The sequence below is a fragment of the Triticum urartu genome, chromosome 2A (genome assembly GCF_056163025.1).
Source record: "Triticum urartu cultivar PI428250 chromosome 2A, HENAU_Tu73, whole genome shotgun sequence".
NCBI classification, from domain to species: Eukaryota; Viridiplantae; Streptophyta; class Magnoliopsida; order Poales; family Poaceae; genus Triticum; species Triticum urartu.
In genome coordinates, this window is record NC_141874.1 from 479,840,823 (window position 1) to 479,868,538 (window position 27,716).

Here is a 27,716-nt window from a genome sequence, read left to right on the forward strand (position 1 = left end):
CGGCATCTTTTAACTCTACAGCCATCTTGGCTATTTCTTCCTTGATCTCGCAATGCGTGGCATGTTCAGCCCTTACTCTTCGGCCGCCTTTAGAGCGGCCACATTGCTACTCCTTGCTTGCTCCTTGGCTCGGAAAGCTCCGCCCGAAGGGTCTCCATGGTGGCTCCATCTGCAGTCACACAACATATTAAAGATACTGGCATCATGCTACTCTTATTATGTGACAATCACCAGAGAAATCACTCACCCTGTGCCTCGTCAAGCTGCTTGTTCACAAGCACGATGTCAGCGTCTGCCGTATCAAGTTGCCGCTTTAGCTCGACAAACCCATCAGTCCGGCTAGCCACCGGAGCTTCAGCCACCTGCACATAAAGGCGGTCTTGTTATTACCTGGGAGTATGATCCTCTATTTACCGCTGTTTTCGACGACACCGAGAGACTCAGGGGCTACTATCTGCATAGGGCACACCTAATGTATGCGGTACTATCTAAAACATACACTATTTCGCGTACCTCGAAGCCTTTCAGCAGACTCATAAGGGCTTCATGCAAACTACTTTCAGCGGATTAAATCCTTTCAATTACCGTACCCATTAGCGTACGATGTGCTTCGAGACGGCCGCTTGCCCCAGAAGATCCTTCAGCGCTTCTGACCGCACACTATACGGACCCTTGTTGTCACTCTCTTTAGGAGCCGGATACTGGGAATCCCGGGTAGCTAAAGGGTTATCCTCCGGCCTTAGTGGATCCGGAGATACCCTTCGCGACGACACTTCAAGGTCGCCCGCTTCGTGAGGCGGGGTGTCGGGGGGAGGCATTTCGCTCTCCATCATCTCTGGAAGAAGATCCCCCGAAGACGAACTCTGTCGAGACGGGCTACGATCTGGACTACAATTTATAAGCACTGGTTATTGTCTTCCGAAGTAAGGTAGGATATTTCTACTATTAAAGTACTTTTCAATTACTTACAGCTCGGTAGAGGGCTGATCTCCGCGCGGACACTATGCTGCAAGAATACCCTCCGAGGCAGGACCCTCTGATGAAGATTTCTTCTCCCGTTTGGAAACCTTAGTTTCCGGATCTTTAGAGGTAGCCCTCTTCCTTCCCCGGGGAGAGAGAATGTCAGATTCTTCCCTTTGATTGTCCTCCCTCGTGGAGGTGCTTATCCCCCCGGCTGGAATGAGTAGCGAGTTAGGCCCGCTTTCGCCCTCTTTATTCCCCCCATCATCTTCCTTCGAGGGCGCTGGATAAGGCATCGGCTCGAGCATCTTGTCCAGTACCGGATTGTCCAAGCCCTCAAGAAAGGGGGCCAAACACCTGATCAACATCGCCTTTGTTATCCAGTCCTGGTCAAAGAGCGGCTCTTTAGAATGATGCCATGATAAATAAAAGGACAGTAGGTTCGGCATGGGATTACTTACTTGGGCAGTGGGGCGGTTGCAGCTCAGGCCCACGTCCTCGGTGGTGTCCGGACACTCTATTTGGGGTCCCAAGAACGATTTGTACATCTCTTCGTGCGTCATGCCGAGGAAATGATGAATAACTCGCGGTCCTTCCGTGTTGAATTCCCACATGCGGAGGGGTCGGCGCTTGCAAGGTTGGACTCGACGAACGAGCATAACTTGCATTACCATAACCAGACTGAAATCTCCCTCGAAGAGATCTTGGATACGGCTCTACAGTATTGGCACGTCCTTGGCTGGACCCCAGCTCAGCCCCCTGCTGATCCATGACATCAGTTGTGGTGGGGGGCCCGAGCGAAAGGTGGGGGCAGCTACCCACTTGGCACTTCGGGGAGCTGTGATGTCAAACCACTCCCGCTGCCACAATCTGGACACCTCTGGGAAGGAACCCTCTAGCCATGGAGTGTCAGCGATTTTGCTTATTAAAGCACCTCCGCACGCTGCATGCTGCCCCTCGATCATCATCGGCTTCACATCGAAGGTCTTGAGCCACAGACCGACGTGAGGGGTAATGCGCAGGAAGGCCTCACACACGACAATAAATGACGAGATGTGAAGAAGGGAATCCGGGGCCAGATAGTCAAAATCCAGCCCGTAATAAAACATAAGACCCCTAACAAAGGGATCCAGAGCGAGGCCCAGTCTTTGGAGGAAGTGGGAGACGAACACAACGCTTTCGTTGGGTTCGGGAGTAGGGACGACCTGCCCTCGGGCGGGCAGCCTATGCGAAATTCCGGCGGTCAGATATCTGGCCTCCCTCAATTCTTGATGTCCTCCTCTATGACGGAGGAAGGCATCCACCAACCTTGAAGGTTGGATCCAGACATAGTTGAAGGTCCGAAGCACCTGACCTGAGCTTTGGGTGTTAGAATTCGAGGTGGGGGAAGGATTCGATTGAGCACGGGAGGGAAAAAAGAAAAAGCCTCGTCCCCTTCATAAAGAGGGTGAATATCAGGCGTCCTCCTCATGGCCGTTTGGGACTTGCCTAAGATCTAGTCATACCAACAGGCACGGTTGGGTTACCCACGTTTGTATTGATGAGAATCCCATGATAAGGGGGACACAATCTCTGCTTTGAAAAGATGTGTCCAGAAAACCGCCTCGTGTTATGTGCGGAGCTGGTTGAGAAAAACGGTTCAAATAATGACCGGGCCATGGCGTGATGTCGTGCTGTCAGAACATGTCAGCAAATTAGATGTGTGGAAACATTATTCTATCTACAGTGTTATGTGGAACTTATTTTGCAGGGTCGGACACGATCCTTGTATTCAAACTCTTCCATGGTGTATTCGGAGGAGGAACCCGCCTTGAAATGCCGATGACAACACTACGCACCGGACTCATCATCATTGAAGCCTAGTTCAGGGGCTACTGAGGGAGTCCTGGATTAGGGGGTCTCCGGACAGCCGGACTATATCCTTTGGCCGGACTGTCATACTATGAAGATACAAGAATGAAGACTTTGTCCCATGTCCGGATGGGACTCTACTTGGCGTGGAAGGAAAGCTAGGAAATACGGATATGCATATCTTCTCCTTTGTAACCGACCTTGTGTAACCCTAGCCCCCTCCGGTGTCTATATAAATCGGAGGGTTTTAGTCCGTAGAACAACAGACAATCATACCACAGGCTAGCTTCTATGGTTTAGCCTCTTTGATCTCGTGGTAGATCAACTCTTGTACTACTCATATTATCAAGAACAATCAAGCAGGACATAGGGTATTACCTCCATCAAGAGGGCCCGAACCTGGGTAAACATCGTGTCCCCTGCCTCCTGTTACCATCCGCCTTAGACGCATAGTTCGGGACCTCCTACCCGAGATCGGCCGGTTTTGACACCGACACCCCCTCTCTGATGCAGACGACCGACATGGCAATAGGCGCGCCGATGTCGAGCACGCTGCCGACCAAGAAAAACATGCAGTCGTCTGATACGTCTCCAATGTATCTATAATTTTTTATTGCTCCATGCTATTATATATTCTGTTTTGGAAGTTTAATGGGCTTATTTATACACTTCTATATTATTTTTGGGACTAACCTATTAACCGGAGGCCCGACCCAAATTGTTGTTTTTTTGCCTATTTCAGTGTGTCACAGAAAAAGAATATCAAACGGAGTCCAAACGGAATGAAACCTTCGGGAGCATGATTTTTGGAACAAACATGATCCAGAGGACTTGGAGTGGACGTCAAGCAATCAACGACGCAACCACGAGGTAGGGGGGCGCGCCCTCTACACTCGTGGGCCCCTCGTGGCTCCACCGACCGACTTCTTCCTCCTATATATACCTTCGTACCCTGAAAACATCGAGGAGCACCATGAAAACCTATTTCCACCGACGCAACCTTCGGTACCCGTGAGATCCCATCTTGGGGCCTTTTCCAGTGCTCCACCGGAGGGGGCATTGATCACGCAGGGCTTCTACATCAATACCATAGCCTCTCCGATGATGTGTGAGTAGTTTACCTCAGACCTTCGGGTCCATAGTTATTAGCTAGATGGCTTCTTTTCTCTCTTTGGATCTCAATACAAATTTCTCCTCGATTCCCTTGGAGATCTATTCGATGTAATCTTCTTTTGCGGTGTGTTTATCGAGATCCGATGAACTATGGGTTTATGATCAATATTATCTATGAACCATATTTGAATCTTCTCTGAATTCTTTTATGTATGATTGGTTATCTTTGCAAGTCTCTTCGAATTTTCAGTTTGGTTTGGCCTACTAGATTGATCTTTCTTGCAATGGGAGAAGTGCTTAGCTTTGGGTTCAATCATGCGGTGCTCGATCCCAGTAACAGTAAGAGAAACGACACGTATTGTATTGGTGCCATCGAGGATAAAAAGATGGGGTTTATATCATATTGCATGAGTTTATCCCTCTACATCATGTCATCTTGCTTAAGGCGTTACTCCGTTCTTATGAACATAATACTCTAGATGCATGCTGGATAGCGGTCGATGTGTGTAGCAATAGTAGTAGATGCAGGCAGGAGTCGGTCTACTTGTCACAGACGTGATGCCTATATAGATGATCATACCTAGATATTCTCATAACTATGCTCAATTCTATCAATTGCTCGACAGTAATTTGTTCACCCACCGTAATACTTATGCTATCTTGAGAGAAGCCACTAGTGAAACCAATGGCCTGCGGGTCTATTTTCCATCATACAAGTTTCCAATCTATTTTATTTTGCAATCTTTACTTTCAATTTATATCATAAAAATACCAAAAATATTTATCTTATTATTATCATCTCTATCAGATCTCACTCTTGCAAGTGGCTGTGAAGGGATTGACAACCCCTTTATCGCGTTGGTTGTGAGGTTCTTATTTGTTTGTGTAGGTACGAGGTGACTCGCGCATGGTCTCCTACTGGGATTGATACCTTGGTTCTCAAAATCTGAGGGAAATACTTATGTTGCTTTGCTGCATCACCCTTTCCTCTTCAAGGGAAAACCAACGCATGCTCAAGAGGTAGCAAGAAGGATTTCTGGCGCCATTGCCGGGGAGATCTACGCCAAGTCAAGACATACCAAGTACCCATCACAACTCTTATCCTTCACATTACATTATTTGCCATTTGCCTCTCATTTTCCTCTCCCCCACTTCACCCTTGTCGTTTTATTCGCCCTCTTTTCCTTTCGCCCTCTATTTCCATTCGCTTTTGCTTCACTTGTTTTCTTGTGTGTTGGATTGCTTGCTTCATCATTATGGCTAGTCCTTTATCTACTCCTTTATCTCCCGAGAATGAGGTCCTTAATTTTAAACAAAGGGAGGGAGAAAATCTAAATGATGCTTGGTTCAGAATTTGCAATGCGCAAAATAGATCTATTAGGAAGCAATCTACTTCCGTTCTTCTTCGCAATTTTTATGTAGGTGTCACTCCTTTGAATAGATATATTCTTGATACCATTATTGGAGGAAATTTCTTGGGTAGCCATACTTTTGATTCTTATAATGCTATGATAGATTTGTTCGGACCACCTCCTCTTTTGGTTAATGGAACTATTTTAACTTTGGAACATGTGATGCAACAGCTTGAAATTATTGAAATAAAGTTGCCACCATAGAGTTAACTGAAAATTTGGATAGAAAGATCCATAACCAAATTACCCAATACGGATCTAAGGTAGGAGTTGCACTTAAATTTTTTAAAGAAAAGGGACCTACGGTTAATGAAAAGATAGATCAAGATTCCACTAGAATTGATAAAATTGAGGATATTATTACCAACCTAGGGTCTGCCTTTTCTTCTGTGAAAAACACTCCTTCTAATGCTAAGATTGCCAAATTGATGTATGTTCCTAAAAATAAGGGAGAAACTTCTAGTAAGGGAAATGCGGACCTCAAATTCATAAGTGTTCACCCCAACTTTCTCACGATCCTTAAGGAACCTTTTGCTACAAATGATTTTCTCGATTTCGTGCCTAGTAGTTTGATAATTAATAAAAACAAAGAAACTCCTAGGAGTTATAGGTGCCTTATTGAAGAATTGCCTACCAAAGATGGCAATACCTAGATCTATCCTCGCTTTTATGCCTAGCTAGGGGCGTTAAACGATAGCGCTTGTTGGGAGGAAACCCAATTTTATTTTTATTCCTGTTTAGTAATGAATAATTTATCTAGCCTCTGTTTTGTTTGTGTTTTTTGTGTTTAATTAGTGTTCGTGCCAAGTAGAACCGTTGGGAAGACTTGGGGAAAGTCTTTGCGTTCTTGCTGTAAAAAAAACAGAAACTTTACCGCTCGCGAGAATTGCTACCAATTTTTATTGGAGAGTGCTATTTAGTTAATTCTTTTTGCAGATGATTAATAGATAAATTCCTCACGTCCATAAATTTAGTTTAGAATTTTTGGTTTCCAGAAGTATGCATTTGATACAGATTACTACAGACTGTTCTGTTTTTGACAGATTCTGTTTTTTGTGTGTTGTTTGCTTATTTTGATGAATCTATGGCTAGTAATGGAGTTTATAAACCATAGAGAAGTTGGAATACATTAGGTTTAACACCAGTAAAAATAAAGAATGAGTTCATTACAGTACCTTGAACTGGTGTTTTGTTTTCTTTCGCTAACGGAGGTCATGAGATTTTCTGTTAAGTTTTGTGTTGTGTAGTTTTCAAGTTTTTGGTAAAGATTTGATGTATTATGGAACAACGAGTGGCAAGAGACTAAGCTTAGGGATGCCCAAGGCACCCCAAGTTAAACTCCAAGGACACCAAAAAGCCTAAGCTTGGGGATGCCCCGGAAGGCATCCCCTCTTTTGTCTTCGTTCATCGGTAACTTTACTTGGAGCTATATTTTTATTCACCACATGATATGTGTTTTTCTTGGAGCGTCTTGTATGATTTGAGTATTTGCTTTTTAGTTTAACACAATCATCCTTGCTGTACACACCTTTTGAGAGATACACACATGAATCGTAATTTATTAGAATACTCTATGTGCTTCACTTATATCTTTTGAGCTATATAGTGTTTGCTCTAGTGCGTCACTTATACCTTTTAGAGCATGGTGGTGGTTTCATTTTATAGAAATAATTGATATCTCATTCTTCACTTATATTATTTTGAGAGTCCTTTAGAACAGCATGGTAATTTGCTTTTTATATTATAAAAAAACTTTCATATAAGTGCATTGAATACTAAGATAAGTTTGATACTTGATGATTGTTTTGAGATATGGAGATAGTGATATTAAAGTTGTGCTAGTTGAGTAGTTGTGAATTTGAGAAATACTTGTGTTGAAGTTTGCAAGTCCCGTAGCATGCACGTATGGTAAACGTTGTGTAACAAATTTGAAACATGAGGTGTTATTTGATTGTCTTCCTGATGAGTGGCGCTCAGGGACGAGGGATGGTCTTTTCCTACCAATCTATCCCCCTAGGACCATGCATGTAATACTTGGTTTTTGATGACGTGTAGATTTTTGCAATAAGTATGTGAGTTCTTTATGACTAATGTTGAGTCCATGGATTATACGAACTCTCACTCTTCCATCATTGCTAGCCTCTTTGGTACCATGCATTGCCCTTTCTCACCTTGAGAATTGGTGCAAACTTCGCCGGTGCATCCAAACCCCGAGATATGATACGCTCTATCACACATAAACCTCCTTATATCTTCCTCAAAACAGCCACCATACCTACCTATTATGGCATTTCCATAGCCATTCCGAGATATATTGCCATGCAACTTTCCACCATTCTGTTTATTATGACACACATCATCATTGTCATATTGCCTTGCATGATCATGTAGTTGACATCGTATTTGTGGCAAAGCCATCATTCATAATTCTTTCATACATGTCACTCATGAGTCATTGCACATCCCGGGACACCGCCAGAGGCATTCATATAGAGCCATATCTTGTTCTAGTATCGCGTTGTAATCTGTTGGAGTAATGGGCCACGGGTAGGCAAACCCAGGTCCTAGAACCTTTCAAGGCATCGGGCTGGCTGCACCCCTCAAGACGTCAAGATAAAGCGCCGCCTTCTGGTGGCCGGCTGGCCAGACGGCCGACTACTAGAAGACGGCCATGCTCAGGAAGACGGCTCCGAGACGGGCCGACTCCTGGCATGCGGCTCCAAGACGGGTTGACTCCTGGCAGGCGGCCTCCAGAGAGGCCGGCTCCCAGCAGTCGGCCCAAAGTGCCCTCGAAGTTTGCACCACCATTAAGAAGATAGGACAGCGTGAGGCAACAGTGTATCCCATCACTCCCGTATCTAGGGTCGGGCATGGCCACAATGCTCCGTACAGGAGGAGATCTCCGCCCGGAGCGGCACTGTTGCCCCTCCACCCCTGACGCCACTTCTGCCAGGCAAAGCACTGCTCCGACGACCGCTTGTCGGTACGGCCCGAAGGTGGTGGGCCCTACCGGCCTGCACGAGCCCAGAAGATGGCGAGAGCCTCACCAGTCGGGCTAGGGGAAGCCGGCTTCTAGCAGGCGGCCCGCTCCTGCCGCAAGGCCCGTGCACCATTAACCAGATAAGACACAGAATGGCTACAGTGGTCTCCAACCAGGCGGCGGGACTATAGCCACGCTCCCCTGACCAAGCACGCGTCATTAGCAACACGACTACAGTAATCCGCAACCGGCTAGACCTACGAGCGACGTAGGCGGCTTGTCGGCTCCGTACCAGACTAGCCGGTGGGGCCCACTAGGTGGCGGGCCCCAGCGACCGGCGGAGAAGCCGGCGACCAAAGAGACTGATGGCTCGGCCCTACGCCCAGTCGGATTAACATTGTACCCCTGGGGGTAGACCTATATAAACCCCCCACGGCACCCATGCAAAGGGTTCGGATCCGTTAGGACTAGACTCACACTTAGAGGGAGAGGAGAGCAAGCCCTGCCTCCTTCTACCTCTAGCATACAGCTCAAGGAGCACATTCTACACGCCTGTGCCATAGAGATCATTCAGAGACACCGCAGAGCAGGACTAGGGGTGTTATCTCCTAGGAGAGCCCCGAACCTGGGTAAAGTACGCTGGCGTTCAAGTCTACGCGTCATCCCGCTTCCATTCTACTCGCTCCCACCATGATAAGACATCCTTTGGCATATGTCGCACCCAACCCCCAACATTTGGCGCCCACCGTGGGGCGAGGTGCACCGTCTGCCGAAGACCTGTTCTGGACGGGAACCCTGTTCCTTCCTGGCGAGGCAGCCAGCCCGGCACGCCAGACGGCATCAGCACCGATGTGCTGCACGGCGCGGAGATTGCCTGCGCGGCGAGCTGCCTCGCCGATCTTGTTGGTGAGATTCGCCTCTCCGACGAGCCTGCATCTGATGCGGGCACCGATGGCCCTGAGGGCCGCCTCGTGAGCCTCCTTGATCAGCTCCACGTCACCAGCGAGCCTGCTACTGACTTGGAGTCGGTCGGCTCCACCGACCCGATGTTGGTCGACTCCGACACAGCGTCGCTTGACGCGTTCCCCTCCAACGTGGTGGTCTACGACGAGCCGCTCCCTCACGCGGATAGCGGTGGTAGCACCGTTACGGAGGTGCTCGTCATCAGCCACAGCGAGCACTCTGGCGAAGGTGGCCAGGATCCGCTACGGACGGTGATGCAAGACCTGGCCACACCAAGCCCAGAAGACGCCGATGCTGAGACGCTGGAAGCACGCCGCGTTCAGCTCGTCGAGAGCGTCAACCGGCTGGCCAGCATGAGACACCTTTCGGAGGCCTACCAGCAGGAGATGGACCATGCTTTCGGCGGCACACCGGCTCCTGGTGGGCCTAGCCGCATTGGCCTGGTCCGGCAGCGTGGCGCGACCGTGCCAGCATGTTCGGGATGGATCGTCCCGTATACGCCACGCCTGCAGAAAACATACGAGTTGCCCAGGCGGTAGCAGACGAGCTAGACAAGCTCGAGGGCGACGAGTGTCGCCACATGACGGAGCGAGTTCAGCAGCTCCTTGACGCGACTGTTGAGCAGCAGGATGCTGGGTGCCACACTGAAGCGCCCATTCGGCGAAACAACGACCCGCCCCCTTGCCAGGACCAAGGCACAACATCCCGGACGCCGACTGGTTGTGTCCATGATAGACGAGACAAGGAGCTGGCTGCCAGCTATAGCCGGACCCACGTCACCATCGAGCGCGACCAAGACGGCCGCCCGAGAGCAGTGCGGTGGTGAGACGACAGTCCGCCTCCTCCTCCCCGCAGGGAGAGGCGTATTTCCCCGCTGCCTGTCGATCACCCAGCCCTCGACGACCACCATGGCCGCCAAGAAGGAATCAGAGAAAACGACGCTCGCCATCGGATCAATCGTCTCAATCGATCCCTGGCACTGGAAGAAGAGGATGAGCTGGGTCCGTCTTGTTTTGGCCCCCGCATCCGAGATGAGCCCTTCCCCAAAGGGTTCACTCTCCAAAGAGACACACCCAAGTACACCGGCTCCGTGAAGCCGAAGGACTGGCTGGTCGACTACTCCACAGCCGTTAGCATCGCAAACGGCAACAAGCGCGTTGCCGTGAAGTACGTTCCCCTCATGCTCCAGGGCACGGCCCGGACATGGCTGAACAACCCAAAGCCCCGCAGCGTCAACAGATGGGTTGATTTCACTGAAGCATTCATCCGCAACTTTACCAGCACGTACAAGCGGCCGTCCAAGCCTCGCCAGCTCTCCTTGTGCGTCCAAGGCCCCAACGAATCGACTCGCGACTACCTCACACACTGGGCCGAGCTGCGCAACTCTTGCGAGGGTATGCACGAAGTGAAGGCCATTGAGTACTTTACTACAGGGTGCCGAGAGGGCACCCTCCTCAAGCACAAGCTCCTCTGTGGCGAGCCAGCGACCCTCGACGAACTACTAATCATAGCAGACAAGTATGCCACGGCCGACTCCTCTATGAAGGCGGAGATTCAAGTTAATGCGTCGGGCAAAGTGCCCCCCCCCCAAGCCCCTCGGACCCTGGCTGGTGAGGCGAGTCGGCGACAGCAACCGAACGACAACAAGCACAAGGCCATGCAGCCGGCTCCTACCAGCAGGCAGGTGGCGGCAGTCGTAGATCAGCAGCCAGAAGGGCAGCCTCCTCCCAAACGCCAAAAGGGCGGCAAACCCAACTGGCTACCCGCCTTCTCGTACGAGCAGACTCTCAATGCGCCCTGCAAGTTCCACAGCGGTGCGAAGCCGTCCAATCACACCACTCGGAAGTGCCATTGGCTCACCAGAATTGCCAAGGGTGACGGACTCCAGCCCGCTCCGCCTGCCGGCCCGCCGCCCCCTCCTCCGCAGCAGCCGGCGGCTCAACCGGTCGAAGTTATACAAGATGATTATCCTGAAGAACATTGAACTTATGTCGTGTTCGCCAGTGTGGCCAACGACAGGCGCAATAGACGACAACAGCAACAAGAAGTAAATGCAGTAGCATCAGAGACCCCGGAATTCATGCATTGGTCTGAGAAGCCCATCAGCTAGAGCAGAGCCGACCACCCAGAGGTGATGCCCAGTCCCGGCTCCTGTGCTCTGGTATTGGATGCCACGTTTGCCATGGAGAGGCAAGCTGCTCGTTTCTCCCGAGTTCTGATAGATGGCGGTAGCAACATCAACATTCTATATAAAGATGCCATGGAGAAGCTAGGAATCAAGCAGAGACACCTTCAGCCCAGCCGGACTGTTTTCCATGGCATAGTTCCTTGCCTTTCTCGCTCACCAATCGACAAGACCCCAGATAGATGTCCTCTTCGGAGATAAAAATCATTTCCGCCGAGAGCCCGTCTGGTTTGAGGTGGTGGACCTTGAGAGCCCTTATCACACATTGCTTGGCCGGCCTGCACTAGCCAAGTTCATGGCGGTCCCCCACTATGCTTACTTGAAGATGAAGATGCCGAGCTCCAAGGGAATCCTGACCATAGCAGGGGACTACAAGAAGTCGTCTGCCTGCGTAGTAGAGAGCAGGCGGTTGGCCGAGTCCCTCGTGATCACGACTGAAAAGCGGCTCCACGACCGGGTTGTGGCAATGGCCAGCAAGCAGCCGGATATGTCACCCAACCCCAAGGAGTCGGAAGTTGAAGGCTCATTCAAACCGGCAAAGGAAACAAAGAAGATACCCTTGGACCCGGAGCACCCGGAGAGGCATGTTGTCATAGGTGCAAACCTCGACAGCAAATAGGAAGGCAAGCTCGTCGATTTCCTCCGTGAGAATCGGGACATCTTTGGATGGTCTCCCAAGGACATGCCGGGTGTTCCGACGGAATTCGCCGAGCACAAGCTACACGTCCGGTCCGATGTCAAACCAGTCAAGCAGCCCTTGCGCCGCCTGTCAAAGGAGAAGAGAAGAGTTGTTGGAGAGGAGATAGCCCGACTTCTAGCAGCCGGCTTCATCATGGAAGTATTCTTTCCAGAATGGCTAGCCAACCCAGTCCTAGTGCTGAAGAAGAACAAGCAGTGGCGTATGTGTATCGATTATACCAGCCTCAACAAAGCATGCCCCAAAGATCCATTTGCTTTGCCAAGAATCGACCAAGTGATTGACTCCACAGCCAGATGCGAGCTATTGAGCTTTTTGGATGGATACTCAGGGTATCACCAGATCAAGCTGAACCCGGCCGACAGGCTGAAGACCGCTTTCATCATGCCATTCGGAGCCTTCTGTTACCTGACCATGACGTTCGGCTTGAGAAATGCCGGCGCCACGTTTCAGCGTTGCATGCAGAAGTGTCTCCTCAAGCAACTTGTCAGAAATGCCCACGTCTATGTGGATGATGTGGTGGTGAAGACGGAAAAACGGGGAACGCTACTAGAAGACCTCAAGGAGACCATTGAGAACTTGCGCCGATTTCAGATCAAGCTCAACCCAGAGAAATGCGTCTTTGGAGTACCAGCCGGCCAGCTTCTTGGTTTTCTGGTCTCAAAACGCAGCATAGAGTGTAACCCTGTGAAGATCAAGGCCATCGAGAGGATGGAAGTGCCCACCCGACTGCTGGACGTGCTAAAATTTACCGGCTGCTTGGCATCCATCGGCCGTTTCATCAATCGGCTGGGCGAGAAGGATCTTCCCCTGTACCAGCTCATGAAGAAGTCCACCTTTTTCGAGTGGAACGACAAGGCGTATAAAGCTTTTCTTCAGCTCAAAAAGATGTTGACCACTCCGCCTGTCCTGGCGGCCCCGACTCCCAAGGAGCCCATGCTCCTCTACATCGCTGCCACCAGCCGGGTGGTCAGCACAGTCATAGTGGTAGAACACAAGGAGGAAGGCAGAGCTCTACCAGTCCAGAGGCGGATGTATTACCTGGGTAAAGTACGTCGGTGTTCATGTCTACGCCTCATCCTGCTTCCAGGCACCGGCGATGTTCTACTTGCTCCCACCATGATAAGCCATCCTTTGGCATATCTCGCATCCAACCCCCGACATTTGGTGCCCACCTCCTAGCAGAACTACCCCCACTACCATAAGATGTGCTATGGCATGCACTTTTCCACCAAAAAACTGAAGCCATACTTCCAGGAGCACCCTATCACTGTGGTCTGCACAGCCCCACTTGCCGAGATCATTGGAAGCCGAGATGCCTCAGGCCGAGTGGCCAAATGGGCCATAGACTTGTCCCCCTACACCATCTACTACCAACCTCGCACTACCGTCAGGTCACAAGCACTGGTCGACTTCCTCGTCGACTGGGCTGAGACCCAGTACCTGCCGCCAGCACGAGACTCCACTCATTGGCGAATGCACTTTGATGGTTCCAAGATGCGCACCGGTTTGGGGGTCGGCATCGTTCTCACCTCTCCCAAAGGCGACAAGCTCAGATATGTGCTCCAAATTCACTTTGCCACCTCCAACAACGTTGCTGAATACGAAACACTCATTCATGGGCTCCAGCTTGGCAAGGAACTCGGCATTCGCCAGATCCCGTGTTATGGTGATTCTGACTTGGTAGTCCAGCAGTCGTCAGGCGATTGGGACGCCAAGGATGCAAATATGGCAAGCTACCGTTTCCTTGTCCAGCAACTCAGTGGATACTTCGAGGGGTGTGAGTTCCTCCATGTACCAAGAAATGACAATGAGCAGGCGGACACCTTGGCGCGTATCGGCTCCACCCGGCAAGCAATACCAACCGGCGTCGCCCTGCAGCGCCTCCTCAAGCCATCTGTCAAGCCATCGCCAGAGTCAGATTCCATCTTTGTGCTAGTTCCTCCCGAAGCAGTCGGATCCGGCTTGAGGACCCCAGCAGCCGGCACGGTGAATTCGGCGAATGACCCGGGGACTGCAGCAGCCGCACCCGACCCAGGGACTTCAGAGCCCAATCCAGGGACTGATGCAGTTGGCCCGGGGACTTCATCAACTCAGCAAGCGGCAGCGGACTCCAACCCGCCGCCTCCCGGCCCAACCGCCCTTGTGCAAGTAGCAATCCTAGCAGTCGAGGAAGTAACATCACCTTCATGGGCCCAGCCCATCCTCAACTTTTTGGTGAACAAAGAGCTGCCGACTGATGAGATCTCGGCCCGGCAAGTGCAACGTCGGGCGGCAGCATACACTATAGTCAACACAGAGCTTGTGAGGCGCAGTGTCACTGGCGTTCATCAGCGCTGTGTGGATCCAGAGCAAGGCCATGCAATCCTCAAAGATATCCATCAAGGCGAGTGTGGTCACCACGCGGCTTCAAGAGCACTCGTGGCCAAAGATTTCCGCCACGGTTTTTTCTGGCCGACTGCTCTAGAAGACGCCAAGGACTTGGTCCAGAAATGCAAAGGGTGCCAGAAGTTTTGTTCAAATCCACATCAGCCGGCTTCTGCACTCAAGACTATTCCCATTGCTTGGTCCTTTGCCGTCTAGGGCCTGGACATGGTTGGACCATTCAAGACGGCACGTGGCAGCATGACCCATCTGCTTGTCGCAGTGGACAAGTTCACCAAGTGGATAGAAGCAAAGCCAATTAAGAAGTTGAATGGTCCAACTACTGTGACTTTCATCTCCGACATCACCATCCGGTATGGCATACCGCACAGCATCATCACCGACAATGGTACAAACTTTGCCAAAGGTGCCTTGGCCCATTTCTGCGCGACACAGGGCATCCGATTGGACCTGGTGTCCGTTGCTCACCCGCAGTCAAACGGCCACGTGGAGCGAGCAAACGGCCTCATTTTATCCGGCAACAAGCCCTGACTGGTCAAACCTCTGGAGAAGTCGGCCAGCTGTTAGCTCGATGAGATGCTGGCCATCCTCTGGAGCCTGCGTACTACTCCGAACAAGTCAACCGGCTTCACGCCCTTCTTCCTCGTCTACGGCTTCAACCAACGGACATAGAATTCGACTCCCCTCGAGTCACCATGTACACCGAAGAGGAGGCAAAAGAAGCACGACAAGACGGTGTTGATCTGCTGGAAGAGGGCCGGCTGTTGGCACTCAGCCGGTCTACCATCTACCAGCAGAGCCTGCACCGATACTACAACCGAAAGGTCAAGCCAAGATCCTTCCAAGAAGGAGACCTTGTGCTTCGGCTGATCCAGCAAACTGCCGACCACCACAACATCTCGGCACCTCGGGAAGGCCCCTTCATCATCAACAAGATGTTGGGAAACGAGTCCTACTACCTCATTGACGCTCAGAAGCCTCGAGCATGCAAAAGAGCTGACTCTGGAAAGGAGACGGAACGACCATGGAATGCAAACCTCCTTCGAAGGTTTTACAGTTGATATACAGTATGTACCATGGCAACTTTTGTATTAAGTACGAAGACTCCCGGTCCCTAGAGGAGAGCTCGGGGACTGCCCTCTTTTATCCATATGATAAGCACTATGCCTGTCAGTTGTGTTATTTCATTAATCCGTCTGGCACCGGGTTCGACCAGTCGACCCGGGGACTTGCTGCCTTGTTCTATGAAATGCTTCCTATAGCCAGACAAGTAATGTGTTGGCACCTAAGCTTTCTCCTGTCAGAAGCCGTAGCTCGCGGAACGACTGTTTGGTCGGCAGTAAAGGCAGAAAGGGTGATTGCATGAAAAATGGCTAAGGATCCAATGCATAAACATAGTCCAAGCCGGCTTCCTGCCTCGCCCACCGGCTGTTAACCATCCGGCCGGCCGGTTTCTACTTCACTTGCTAGAAAACTCTAGTCGGCTAAGTACTTGCCTTCCCAAAAGTGGCTAAGTACTTGACCTAGCCACAGTCCATGGAATGGCTGTTCAACTGGCAAGAAGGCAACTAAGGGAAGGCGGCACAGGAAAAAAAGCCAGAGAGTAGCAAGCAAGGAATGATTGAACTTGGTAAAAATATTTACACATCAAAAGGCCCTTGGCCGACATCTAACATGAGTTTGAAATACACGCCACGGGTGGAACTGTGCAAACTTAACAAAGTTTGTTGAGACTAATAAGCAGGAAGAAATAAAGGAAAAAAGGCAGCTTAGGAAGCAGCAGGCGGGTTCGGCGAAATGGTGGAGTCGGTGGCGCCGTTTGTTTGAGCGGCCGGCTGGTCGGTCTCCGCTCGGTCACCTTCAACAGTAGCTGGCTTGCTAGGGCGTGGCTCATTGCTGGAGGCGCGGTCGAGTTGAGGCTGGCCGTCCACTCTGACCTCTGGCGCCCCCTCTTCGCCTTCCTCTTCCTCCTCGTCTTCTCCTTCGTCGCTGGAGTCGATCACCTCACCTGAGTCTTCGCCGTCCTCCGGGTTCAGCCCGAACCATTCTGGTGGCGCCTCGGCACCGTTCTAGGCCAGCTCTGGGATGAAGACGCCGGTGTCGGTGTACTCGGCGATTGCTGCCGCCCGCCTGACAAGTTAACCCTCCACTGCCGCCATCTCCTCTAGGGATTCCTCGCGAAACATGGTCAACTAGGCTAGATTTAGCCCAGGGTACCACGCCTTGACGAACTCCAGGGCCCGGCGTGCCCCGGCCCGAGCCGAGGAGCCCTTCCACGCCTCAAGGCGGCCGTCCGCCACCTCCAGCCAGTCGGTAGTCCGGCTAGGGGTGCGTGGAGCCAACATGTCAGGCCATAGGGCGGCGATTGCTTGGGCGCCGACACGCTCAAGGCGGCGCATCATCCGATGAGTGGGCCGAAGACGATCCTGGATGCTGAGAAGCTACTCGCGGAGAGTGCGAGGGGCATTGGTGGCGATCTCCTCACCTTCTGCCCTTTGTCCTTCGCGGTCGGCCTCAATAGCCTGGTTGGTAGCACCAGAGTGAACCGGGAAGAAGTCTTCTCGGGAAAAAAAGCAAAGAGTCAGATCAGAAACAACAAGTCGGCTCGATCAGAAGCTGGCGATTTGAAGAAAGAATAATGAAGGCAGCTTACCATCGACCATGTCTTCGATCTCGCCAAAGCCGGCTGTCAGCATCGCCTCCTTGTCGGTCCAGGCGGAGCGCTCGATCTCGAACTCAGCAAGGATACCCGCTTCCTTGTCCTCCGCCTCCTTCTGAGCCTTCTTGAGAAGCTCCGCCTGCTCCGCCAATTGCGCGGCCAGCCGGTCGCGCTCTTCGGCCAGTTTGCTACAGTCCACCTCCTTGGCACGTAGCGCAGTGTTGGCTTCGCCCAGCTGCCATTGAAGGGTGGCGGTGGCCTCTGCAAAAGTAGAAAAAGAAAGAGATATCAACAATCAACAGAGAAAAAGAACAGTTGCCAGGAAGATCCGGCCCGACTGCTCAGCAGTCGGCCCAAATCTCGGGGACTACAGCGCGCGGGTGCGCTAGCGCGCCCCCACAGAGAAAGAAAAAGACTTACTCCGGCTCTCCGACAAGTCGGCGGCCCGTTGATCCAACTCCTAGACTTTGGAGTTGAAGGCGGCTGCACGAAGGTTATGATAATCCTGTAGCAAAGATAACAGACAAGCGTCAGTACTCGGAGCTTTCCAATTGAAGTTTCGGGCCGCCTGCTTAGCAACCAGCCCGAAATTTGGGGACTACACCCAGTGGGCACGCCAGCACGCCCTCACGAAGCAGTACAAAGAATTAAAAATAAAAAGAAGCAAGAAGCTTACCCGGATGGCTGCTCGTGACTCCACGAACGCGTTGTTGCAGTGCTTGAGTGCGTCGGCTTCTGCGCGGAGCTTGGCCTGGACGTCTAGGATTGCCTTGTTCAAGGGCCCCGTGCCGCCTCCCCACACCTAGTCAACGGGCGCGGCGCTGGTCGCCTCGGCACCCGGGATCGACGAGCTCGCGGTGCCGACTTCCTGAGGCCGCGGTGCCGAGACCACCTTCGCAAATCGGCGGCGCGAGGGTATGCGAACCTCGGGACTTGGACCTGTCATCGGCCCACCTCCGGCTGGTGGCGCCGGCGGGTCGGCCGGTTGTTTGTCTCGTGTCTCCTCAGAAGGAGTTGGCGGAGGCACGTTTATGCCAGCATGACGACGTCACCACCGTCCCTCTCCATGATTTGGTGCTCGTCGCCAGCTTCCTTAGTCGGCACCACAAACTCTGGTGGTGGCGGCGCCGAGTTCAGGGGGGTGACTAATATCACCAACTGATGGCGCGCGGCTTCCTCAGCCTGCTTCTTCAACGCAGCGGCAGCCTCGGCCACTGCCAGCTTCTTCAAGGCGGCGGCCTCCGCCTTGTCTGCCTCCGCCTTCTCCAGGCGGGCGACTTCCCGCTCCTCACGCGCCTCCCACGCATTTCGCTCTGTCGCGTCCGGAGGTCGGCGGTCAGATCGATTTTCCGGGTGGTAGTGGAGGTCTCCACCGACCCCATGATGGAGGCGGCAGCCGACTTCTCGAGGGAGAGCGGAGCCCTAAAATCAAGGAAATAAAACAAAGGAAGTTCAGAAAGAGCCAACGAGAAAGAAAGTATAAGGGAAAGAAACTTAAGGGAAAGAGCCACGATGGGAGCTTTTGTTACTTGACCGCCTTCGCCGTGGCCTCCTTCCGCCTGGTCACGGTGGTGGGATTCTTGGGTTTCTTTGGCGTGGTGACGAACAAGGCGGCGCCTTGCTTACGCTTGCGCGTGCCACCTCGGGCCCGCGTCCGCCTTACCAGCACCCCGCACGGGGCGCGGCTCTTCTTCGTCCTCATCATCATCGAGCCAGGTCTCGATGCCGGCTTCTTCGGAGCCACCTGCTTCGTAGACGTCGCCTGTCGCGGTGTCCTCCAAGGCGGCCGCCCCCAAGTCGGGGTCATCCACATCGCTCACCGCCATGTCTGGCTGGTAGTCGCCGCCCGCCCCTACGATGGCGGCCGTCGCGTTCGACATGTAGATCTAATTCGTATGATGAGAGGCCAGCTGATCAAGACCAAGATCAAGACTAAGGCGAGTATCGAAGAGAGAGAATCGGAAAACTTACCGCAGGCGGCGGATCGGCGCGAGAATACAGCTGCTTGCCGAAACTCCAAGACACCTCCAGCTTGAGGCTGGAGATCTCGTTCACCAGGTTTGGGACTTCGACAGCCGGCATCTCCTTGGTGCTCAGCCGGCACGGGTCGCGGTGCTCGCTCATCCGGCTGATCAAGTGTGGCCGGCTCTGGAGCGGAAGAACTCGACGCTCGACAAAGGAAACCAGCAGGTCGGACGCCCTGAGGCCTTCGATGTTGATCAGCTCCCAGAGCCGTTGGATGGCGGCGGCACCGTCTGCTAATACCGGCTTCGGCTTGTAGCGCCAGCTAGCCTGAGGCTTGGAAGGTGGGCTGGCTTTGTGTGCCGGCAGGTTGAGGAAGTCGGCAGTCGGATCCACGTTTTCCACGTAGAAGTAGGACTGGTGCCACATCTTGACCGACTGTGGCAGCTTGATATTGGGGAAGACGTTCCTCGGCGACGGTCGGAGAACCGCAACGAAGGCACCGCACTGGGCAGCCACCTCCCGGACGGAGGTGCCTAGCTTGGTGTAGAAGAAGGCTCCCCACAGCTTGATGGTGGGGAGGATGCCGAGGTATCCTTCGCACACGGCGAGGAAGGCGGCCAGGAGCATCACGGTGTTGGGCGTGATGTGATGGGGCTGGAGGTGGTAGAATTCAAGAAACGAGCGGAGGAAGTCATTCGCCGGCAGAACGAAGCCGCGGATGAAATGCGAGCGGATGACGGCACGCTCGCCCTCACTAGGCGCCGGCGAGATCTCTCCATTCGGCGGCACGCGTGACTTCACGTGATCTGCGCCGGGAAGACGCTGCGTCACGCGGAGGAAGGAAATGTGATCCTCGTGGACATTGGACCCGTCCCAGTCTCCTCCTCGCTCGCGCGCCATGGAGAACTTGACGAAGGAAAGGTGCGGCGAGGGAGCTGGGATGTGGGCGGAGCAGAAAAGTCTCAGGCGGACGGGTTCGACGGAAACGGAATGCAGCTGTGCTCCGGTGTGGCTCGAGGGCGCTGCGGTGAGAGGAAGGGGAAAGATGCAAGAACAGGGTGGAGGGGCGCGCGTATCCCGCCGCTTCGTCTCCCCCCTACTTATAGCCTGCGGGCTATGAAGCCGAGGGGGTGGGCGAGGGATCGTGGGATTAACTGTGCCCACGACCCCACGTCCCCACCTTTAACGCACGGGTTACTGCATGCTGTAACTCTGCAGGGGAACACAACCGCCCGCCTCGGCCGCAGCGGATCCACTCGCGCGCCGAGGCCCGGTGGTGGCGGGCCCGACCTGTCGTGTCCCATCGTGCATATGGGCTTGCAGGCAGACCCGGCCGGCGCCATGTGGCGCGCCCTCGATGGGTAGCTGGCTGAGAAGTTTAGCTAGCACGCCACCTGGACGCATCCGGCTCCTATCGACCGGCTTCCTAGGAGTCGAATGAAGCTTCCTTCAGGGCACCCGGAGGAGGAAACTGTTGAGACTCTTCGGCTCCTCTGCCGCGGCATCTCACCAGCTTCGGGGACTACTGTCGGAGTAATGGGCCACGGGTAGGCAAACCCGGGTCCCAGAACCTTTCAAGGCATCGGGCCGGCTGCGCCCATCAAGACGTCAAGATAAAAGCGCCGCCTTCTGGTGGCCAGATGGCCGAACGGCCGACTACTAGAAGACGGCCATGCTCAGGAAGACGGCTCCAAGATGGGCCGACTCCTGGCATGCGGCTCCAAGACGGGCCGACTCCTGGCAGGCGGCCTCTAGAGAGGCCGGCTCCCAGCAGTCGGCCCATAGTGCCCTCGAAGTCTGCACCACCATTAAGATGATAGGACATGGTGAGGCAATAGTGTAGTCCATCACCCTCGTATCTAGGGCCGGGCGTGGCCACAGTGCTGCGTACAGGCGGAGATCCCCGCCCGTCGCGGCACTGTTGCCCCTCCACCCCTGACGCCACTTCTGTCAGGCGAAGCACTGCTCCCACGACCGCTTGTCGGTACGGCCCGAAGGCGGCGGGCCGTACCGGTCAGCGTGAGCCCGGAAGACGGTGGGAGCCTCACCAGTCGGACCAGGGGAAGCCGGCTTCTAGCAGGCGGCCCGCTCCTGCCGCAAGGCCCGTGCACCATTAACCAGATAAGACACAGAATGGCTACAGTGATCTCCCACCAGGTGGTGGGACTGTAGCCACGCTCCCCTGACCAAGCACGCGTCATTAGCAACACGGCTACAATAATCCGCAGCCGGCAAGACCCGCGAGTGGCGGAGGCGGCTTGTCGGCTCCGTACCAGACCAGCCGGTGGGGCCCACAAGGTGGCGGGCCCCAGCAGCCGGCGGAGAATCCGGCCACCAGAGAGACTGATGGCTGGGCCCTACGCCCAGTCGGATTACCACTGTACCCCTGGGGGGTAGACCTACATAAACCCCCCAGGGCACCAATGCAAAGGGTTCGGATCCGTTAGGACTAGACTCACACTTAGAGGGAGAGGAGAGCAAGCCCTGCCTCCTTCTACCTCTAGCATACAGCTCAAGGAGCCCATTGTACACGCTTGTGCCTTAGAGATCATGCGGAGACCCCGCAGAGTGGGACTAGGGGTGTTATCTCCTAGGAGATCCCCGAACCTGGGTAAAGTACGTTGGCGTTCATGTCTACGCCTCATTCCGCTTCCCGGCACCGGCGACGTTCTACTCGCTCCCACCATGATAAGCCATCCTTTGGCATATGTCGCACCCAAACCCCGACATAATCATTGAGTTGTAAAAAATAGAAGTGTGATGATCATCATTAATAGAGCATTGTCCCAAAAAAGGCCAAAAAAAGAAGGTCCGATAAAAAAGGGCAATGCTACTATCCCTTTTTCCAAACTTGTGCTTCAAAGTAGCACCATGATCTTTATGATAGAGAGTCTCTTGTTTTGTCATTTTCATATACTAGTGGGAATTTTTCATTATAGAACTTGGCTTGTATATTCCAACAATGGGCCTCCTCAAGTAACCTAGGTCTTCGTGAGCAAGCAAGTTGGACGCACACTCACTTAGTTTCTTTTGTTGAGTTTTCATACATTTATAGCTCTAGTGCATCCGTTGCATGGCAATCCCTACTCCTTGCATTGACATCAATTGATGGGCATCTCCCTAGCCCATTGATTAGCCGCGTCAATGTGAGACTTTCTCCTTTTTGTTATCTCCACATAACCCCCTTCATTATATTCTATTCCACCCATAGTGCTATATCCATGGCTCACGCTCATGTATTGCGTGAAAGTTGAAAAAAGTTTGAGATTACTAAAGTATGAAACAATTGCTTGGCTTGTCATCAGGGTTGTGCATGATGAGAGCATTCTTGTGTGACGAAAATGGAGCATGACCTAACTGTATGATTTTGTATGGATGAACTTTCTTTGGCCATGTTATTTTGAGAAGACATGATTGCTTAGTTAGTATGCTTGAAGTATTATTATTTTTATGTCAATATTAAACTTTTGTCTTGAATCTTTCGGATCTGAACATTCATGCCACAATAAAGAAAATTACATTGAAAAATATGTTAGGAAGCATTCCACATCAAAAATTCTGTTTTTATCATGTACCTACTCGAGGACGAGCAGGAATTAAGCTTGGAGATGCTTGATATGTCTCCAACGTACCTATAATTTTTGATTGCTCCATGCTATTATATATATTCTGTTTTGGATGTTTAATGGGCTTATTTATACACTTTTATATTATTTTTGGGACTAACCTATTAACCGGAGGCCCAGCCCAAATAGCTGTTTTTTTGCCTATTTTAGCGTTTCACAGAAAAAGAATATCAAACGAAGTCCAAACGGAATGAAACCTTTTGGAGCATGATTTTTGGAACAAACGTGATCTAGAGGACTTGGAGTGGACGTCAAGCAATCAACGAGGAGGCCACGAGGCAGGGGGTGCGCCTAACCCCCTGGGCGCGCCCTCCACCCTCACGGGCCCCTCGTGGCTCCACCGACCTACTTCTTCCTCCTATATATACCTACGTATCATGAAAACATCGAGGAGCACCACGAGAACCTAATTCCACCACCGCAACCTTCTGTACCCGTGAGATCCCATCTTGGGGCCTTTTCTGGCGCTCCGTCGGAGGGGGAATTGATCACTAAGGGCTTCTATATGAACACCGTAGCCTCTCCGATGATGTGTGAGTATTTTACCTCAGACCTTCGGGTCCATAGTTATTAGCTAGATGGCTTCTTCTCTCTCTTTGGATCTCATTACAAAGTTCTCCTTGATTCTCTTGGAGATCTATTTGATGTAATCTTCTTTTGCGGTGTGTTTGTCGAGATCCGATGACTTGTGGGTTTATGATCAAGATTATATATGAAGAATTGTTGAATCTTCTCTGAATTCTTTTATGTATGATTGGTTATCTTTGCAAGTCTCTTCGAATTTTCAGTTTGGTTTGGCCTACTAGATTGATCTTTCTTGCAATGGGATAAGTGCTTACCTTTGGGTTCAATCCTATGGTGCTCGATCCCAGTGACAGTAGGGGAAACGCCACGTATTGTATTGTTGCCATCAAGGATAAAAAGATGGGGTTTATATCATATTGCATGAGTTTATCCCTCTACATCATGTCATCTTGCTTAAGGCGTTACTCCGTTCTTATGAACTTAATACTCTAGATGCATGCTGGATAGCGATCGATGTGTGGAGTAATAGTAGTAGATGCAGGCAGGAGTCGGTCTACTTGTCACGGACGTGATGCCTATATACATTATCATACGTAGATATTCTCATAACTATGCTCAATTCTATCAATTGCTCGACAGTAATTTGTTCACCCACCGTAATACTTATGCTATCTTGAGAAAAGCCACTAGTGAAACCTATGGCCCCGGGTCTATTTTCCGTCATACAAGTTTCCAATCTATTTTATTTTGCAATCTTTACTTTCAATTTATATCATAAAAATACCAAAAATATTTATCCTATTATTATCATCTCTATCAAATCTCACTCTTGCAAGTGGCCGTGAAGGGATTGACAACCCTTTATCGCGTTGGTCGTGAGGTTCTTATTTGTTTGTGTAGGTATGAGGTGACTCACGCGTGGTCTCCTACTGGATTGATACCTTGGTTCTCAAAAACTGAGGGAAATACTTACGCTGCTTTGCTGCATCACCCTTTCCTCTTCAAGGGAAAACCAACGCATGCTCAAGAGGTAGCACTGTCCTCCTCCGCGAACAGCAAGAGTCGTGGCTCCGTCAATGGAACTTGCAGCTGGAGCACCTTGCCGTACTGGATCCTGTGCACGAGCATGGGATGCACGGTGTTGATGTGGTGGGAGAGCGCCGGCGGCGGGCCTTCATAGCCACAGACGGGAACGGGGCATTTGCACGGCGCGAGTGGACACATGCTCTGGTGATCGGCGAGCTTGTGGTAAGTGATATAGAGCCCACAACCTTCATGCAGGCACTGCACCCTCACCGAGGAAAGGATGGCATCCACCACCGTGTTCCGCACGTCGAAGCCACCACCGCGCTCGCACTTCTGGCACTGCCGCTGGTTCTCGGGGCGCTCGACGCGGCAGTCCACGTAGGCCAGATGCCCTCCCTTGCACTGCACAAATCAATTGAACAGCACATCAATCAAGAAACCTGCACCTTCCTCGATCAGCCGAACGAACGAGCTGTATTTGAACCTAATACACTGGAGGCTTCAAGGGGCGGAGGCACAAGGGGCAGTGGACCAAGGTGAGGTCCATCGAGACCATAGAGAGATCCATCGTCGGGTCCTGTTCCGTCTGCATGATCTTGCCCTCCTCGTGTACAACCATCTCTCGCTTTAGGGCCGGGGCATTACAAAGCTTTACCATCACATATTCATACTACTTCAAGGTGCATTAAATCAACCCACGCAAGTATCAAAAGGAGAGTCACGACATGCATGCATGCATTGTAATTAATGCATCAGTAAACGCAAATTATTGAAATATATCGAGTGCAGTGCTTTGATGTGTCGCGTCAACTCGTACAACAATGAGAAGTTTGGTTACTACAACGCCCTCTCCCTCGTGGACTGAGCTCCGGTGCCTTAACTGCACCTGCCTTTAGCTGTATGAAAGGTGGGCCACCCAGCTGTTGGGCCCACATGTCACACACGCTAAGGCAGGAGTACTAAGTCAATGAAGTTGCATCCCTCCCTCGCCAATGAGCGTGGTGGCTGGCAGGACTAATAGAAGATTTCGCTACACGCTCTCCCTCCCGCAAGTGGTGGACATGCAGCAGTTCATTCAGTGTCAGATGCCCAGAAGCATACTTTAGTACTCCTCCACTACAGTAGTACTCCATCATTGTTCGACTTCCCGAAGAGGCAAAGATCCAAGCGCAACCCAGACGCTCGTGTGGCAGTTTCATGTGTAGAGTAGTCTAGGATAGTGTGTGCCGTGCCTCTAAGCTTAAAATCGTTGGGTTCGGCTCCATGCTATGAGGCCGTCTCGAAGCTTTTTTATTAAAATAATCTTGTGGCCCTACCTGTCATCCTGGTGATTGTAGTTTTCACGCTCATCTGGTCAAGACGGGAATATATTGTGGTGGCGTAAATTTTAGAGGTTGCAGCAAATATATTTTTACACTGCTGGTCTTTGAGCCAAGTTTAGAGGCAACCATGTGGGGCTAGTGCTATGATGCGTTGCATCAACTCATACAACAAGGAGAAGCTTGATTTTACTACTACGCGCCTTCTCCCTCGCCCATGCGCATGGTGGCTCACAGACGAGGACAGGCGACAAGCTATCCCTCCCGCACGCGGTGGACAGACATGCAGCAGTGGATTTGATACTGTAGAAGTAGTAGTAGTAACATCATTGTTCGTCTTCCCGAAGAGGCGAAGAGCCAAGCGCAACCCCAGCGTGGCAGTGGCGAACCTTGGAGGATGCATATAGCCAGGCTCTTGCATGAGACAAAATTGCTATGTGAGCCTTGTAAGCCGGAAAGGAGTATTTTCCTTTCTAGCGATTTCAACAAGTGACTAGACTACACCGAGAAGGAGTACATATGGAGCAAAATGAGTGAATCTACACCATAAATAAATATGTAGTTCTCTCGTTTTCCTCTCCGCCTTGGTCGCGGTGCACAATATTGAGTATACTAGTACTGACTAGTCTCTTTTTGACACACATTTACGTTTTTTAACACAGTATAGACGCAAGCGCTCATATACACTCGCATACACTCACCCCTATGAACGCACACACGCACACACGCACACCCTACCCCTATGAGCACCTTCAAAAGACTGAGCCGGCATATCATCTTGAAATTTATGAAGCCACCATAGGCACCTCGTCGTCAACGGGAACGTCTCCTGACATGCATTTACATTGATTCGACTTGAATGCCAAGGAGGGAGAGGGTAGCGGTTCCCGAGACGTTGAACGGTTAATGATGCAACCTCAATTAGCATGCAGAGGGAATTAATTGGAGAAGCAGCATAGAGCCAACATGATGTGAATGCAACCGAGTTTGGACTCTCATATAAAGGCGCCCCACCACTCCAATCCATCTACTCCTAGTCTCTACGCAACACTTCTCACTCCAATCCAAGACCAAGTGACCAGAAGCCATAAGCACCTATGTAGGTGATGGACGCGAGACGACGGCCTTGTCGTACTGCTCCAGCCCACGCGCCCAGGCTACTCATTGCCTGCCACCCTCATCGGCCTCCATTGTGATGAACTCTTTCAAGCCCTGGTGGCCCTGCAGGTGCTGGAGGTCTTGACGAAGAATGTGCACCTCGAGGCCGCGCTCGCCGCGCACCGTCTCACCATGCAAGAAACCGTCGACCTGCACATCCATGTCTACGAGGAAATCGTCTACATAGGACACTACAAGGCCAGCGAGGACAGAAAGACGTTGGCCTTCTTCCAGCGGCTGGAATCTTTGGACGCCATTGTTCAGAAGCACGTCGACCTGGCCACGAAAGCCGCTGCTACTTAGCCGCCATTCGATGGGCCAGCGCCCTGAGTCAAGGAGGTGGACATCGTCGATGGATGCATCTCTTCTTATTGCCTCCTGTAACTAGCACTGCATCGCCTTGTGGCCTTAATGTTTTATTAGTATAGTACTCCCTCCGTTCCCAAATATAAGTCTTTCTAGAGATTCCAGCAAGTGACTACATACGGAGCAAAATGAGTGAATCTACACTCTAAAATATGTCTACATACATCCATATGTTGTATTCCATTTGAAATATCTAAAAAGGCTTGCATTTAGAAACGGAGGGAGTATATGGCATTTTTATTCCAGTCGTTACATTTTCACTGTGAGGTGGGGCCGCAGTTGAGCAAACCGACCATCGGCAAATCCCCACCCCACCCATCGGGCGTCGGCTGAGTTTAGAATTAGAAGATAGAAACGAGGGAGAAGAGCTTGTTGTAGCACAGACGCTGTTGTCAGATGGGACTCATATTGATAGAATAGGAGTACTGAGCACTCGTACCTCTTTTTTTAGGGAAAAAGTAGTCGTATGCCTAGTACCACTAGTTGGGTGTGTGCGACCTATACCTGTCATCACTTTAGGTCTCCT

At 51.7% G+C, this 27,716-nt stretch overlaps 1 protein-coding gene across 1 annotated transcript; it reads right to left on the reverse strand.

Moving 5' to 3' along the window:
* Positions 1-24,344: 24,344 nt before the first annotated feature.
* On the reverse strand, positions 24,345-24,966 carry LOC147985529 (putative E3 ubiquitin-protein ligase SINA-like 6). The gene is made up of 2 exons (XM_087541622.1): positions 24,880-24,966; positions 24,345-24,749 (listed from the first exon to the last, which is right to left on the reverse strand). Exons 1-2 carry the CDS (start codon positions 24,964-24,966, stop codon positions 24,345-24,347), a joined length of 492 nt encoding a protein of 163 aa, XP_087397748.1.
* Positions 24,967-27,716: the final 2,750 nt, after the last annotated feature.

Excerpts from the sequence above, each read along its gene's own strand:
- LOC147985529 (XM_087541622.1), bottom strand. The coding sequence starts at position 24,966 with ATGGTTGTACACGAGGAGGGCAAGATCATGCAGACGGAACAGGACCCG. Across the intron at positions 24,750-24,879 it reads TCTCGATGGACCTCACCTTG|TGCAAGGGAGGGCATCTGGC; the intron begins GTCCACTGCCCC and ends TGATTTGTGCAG.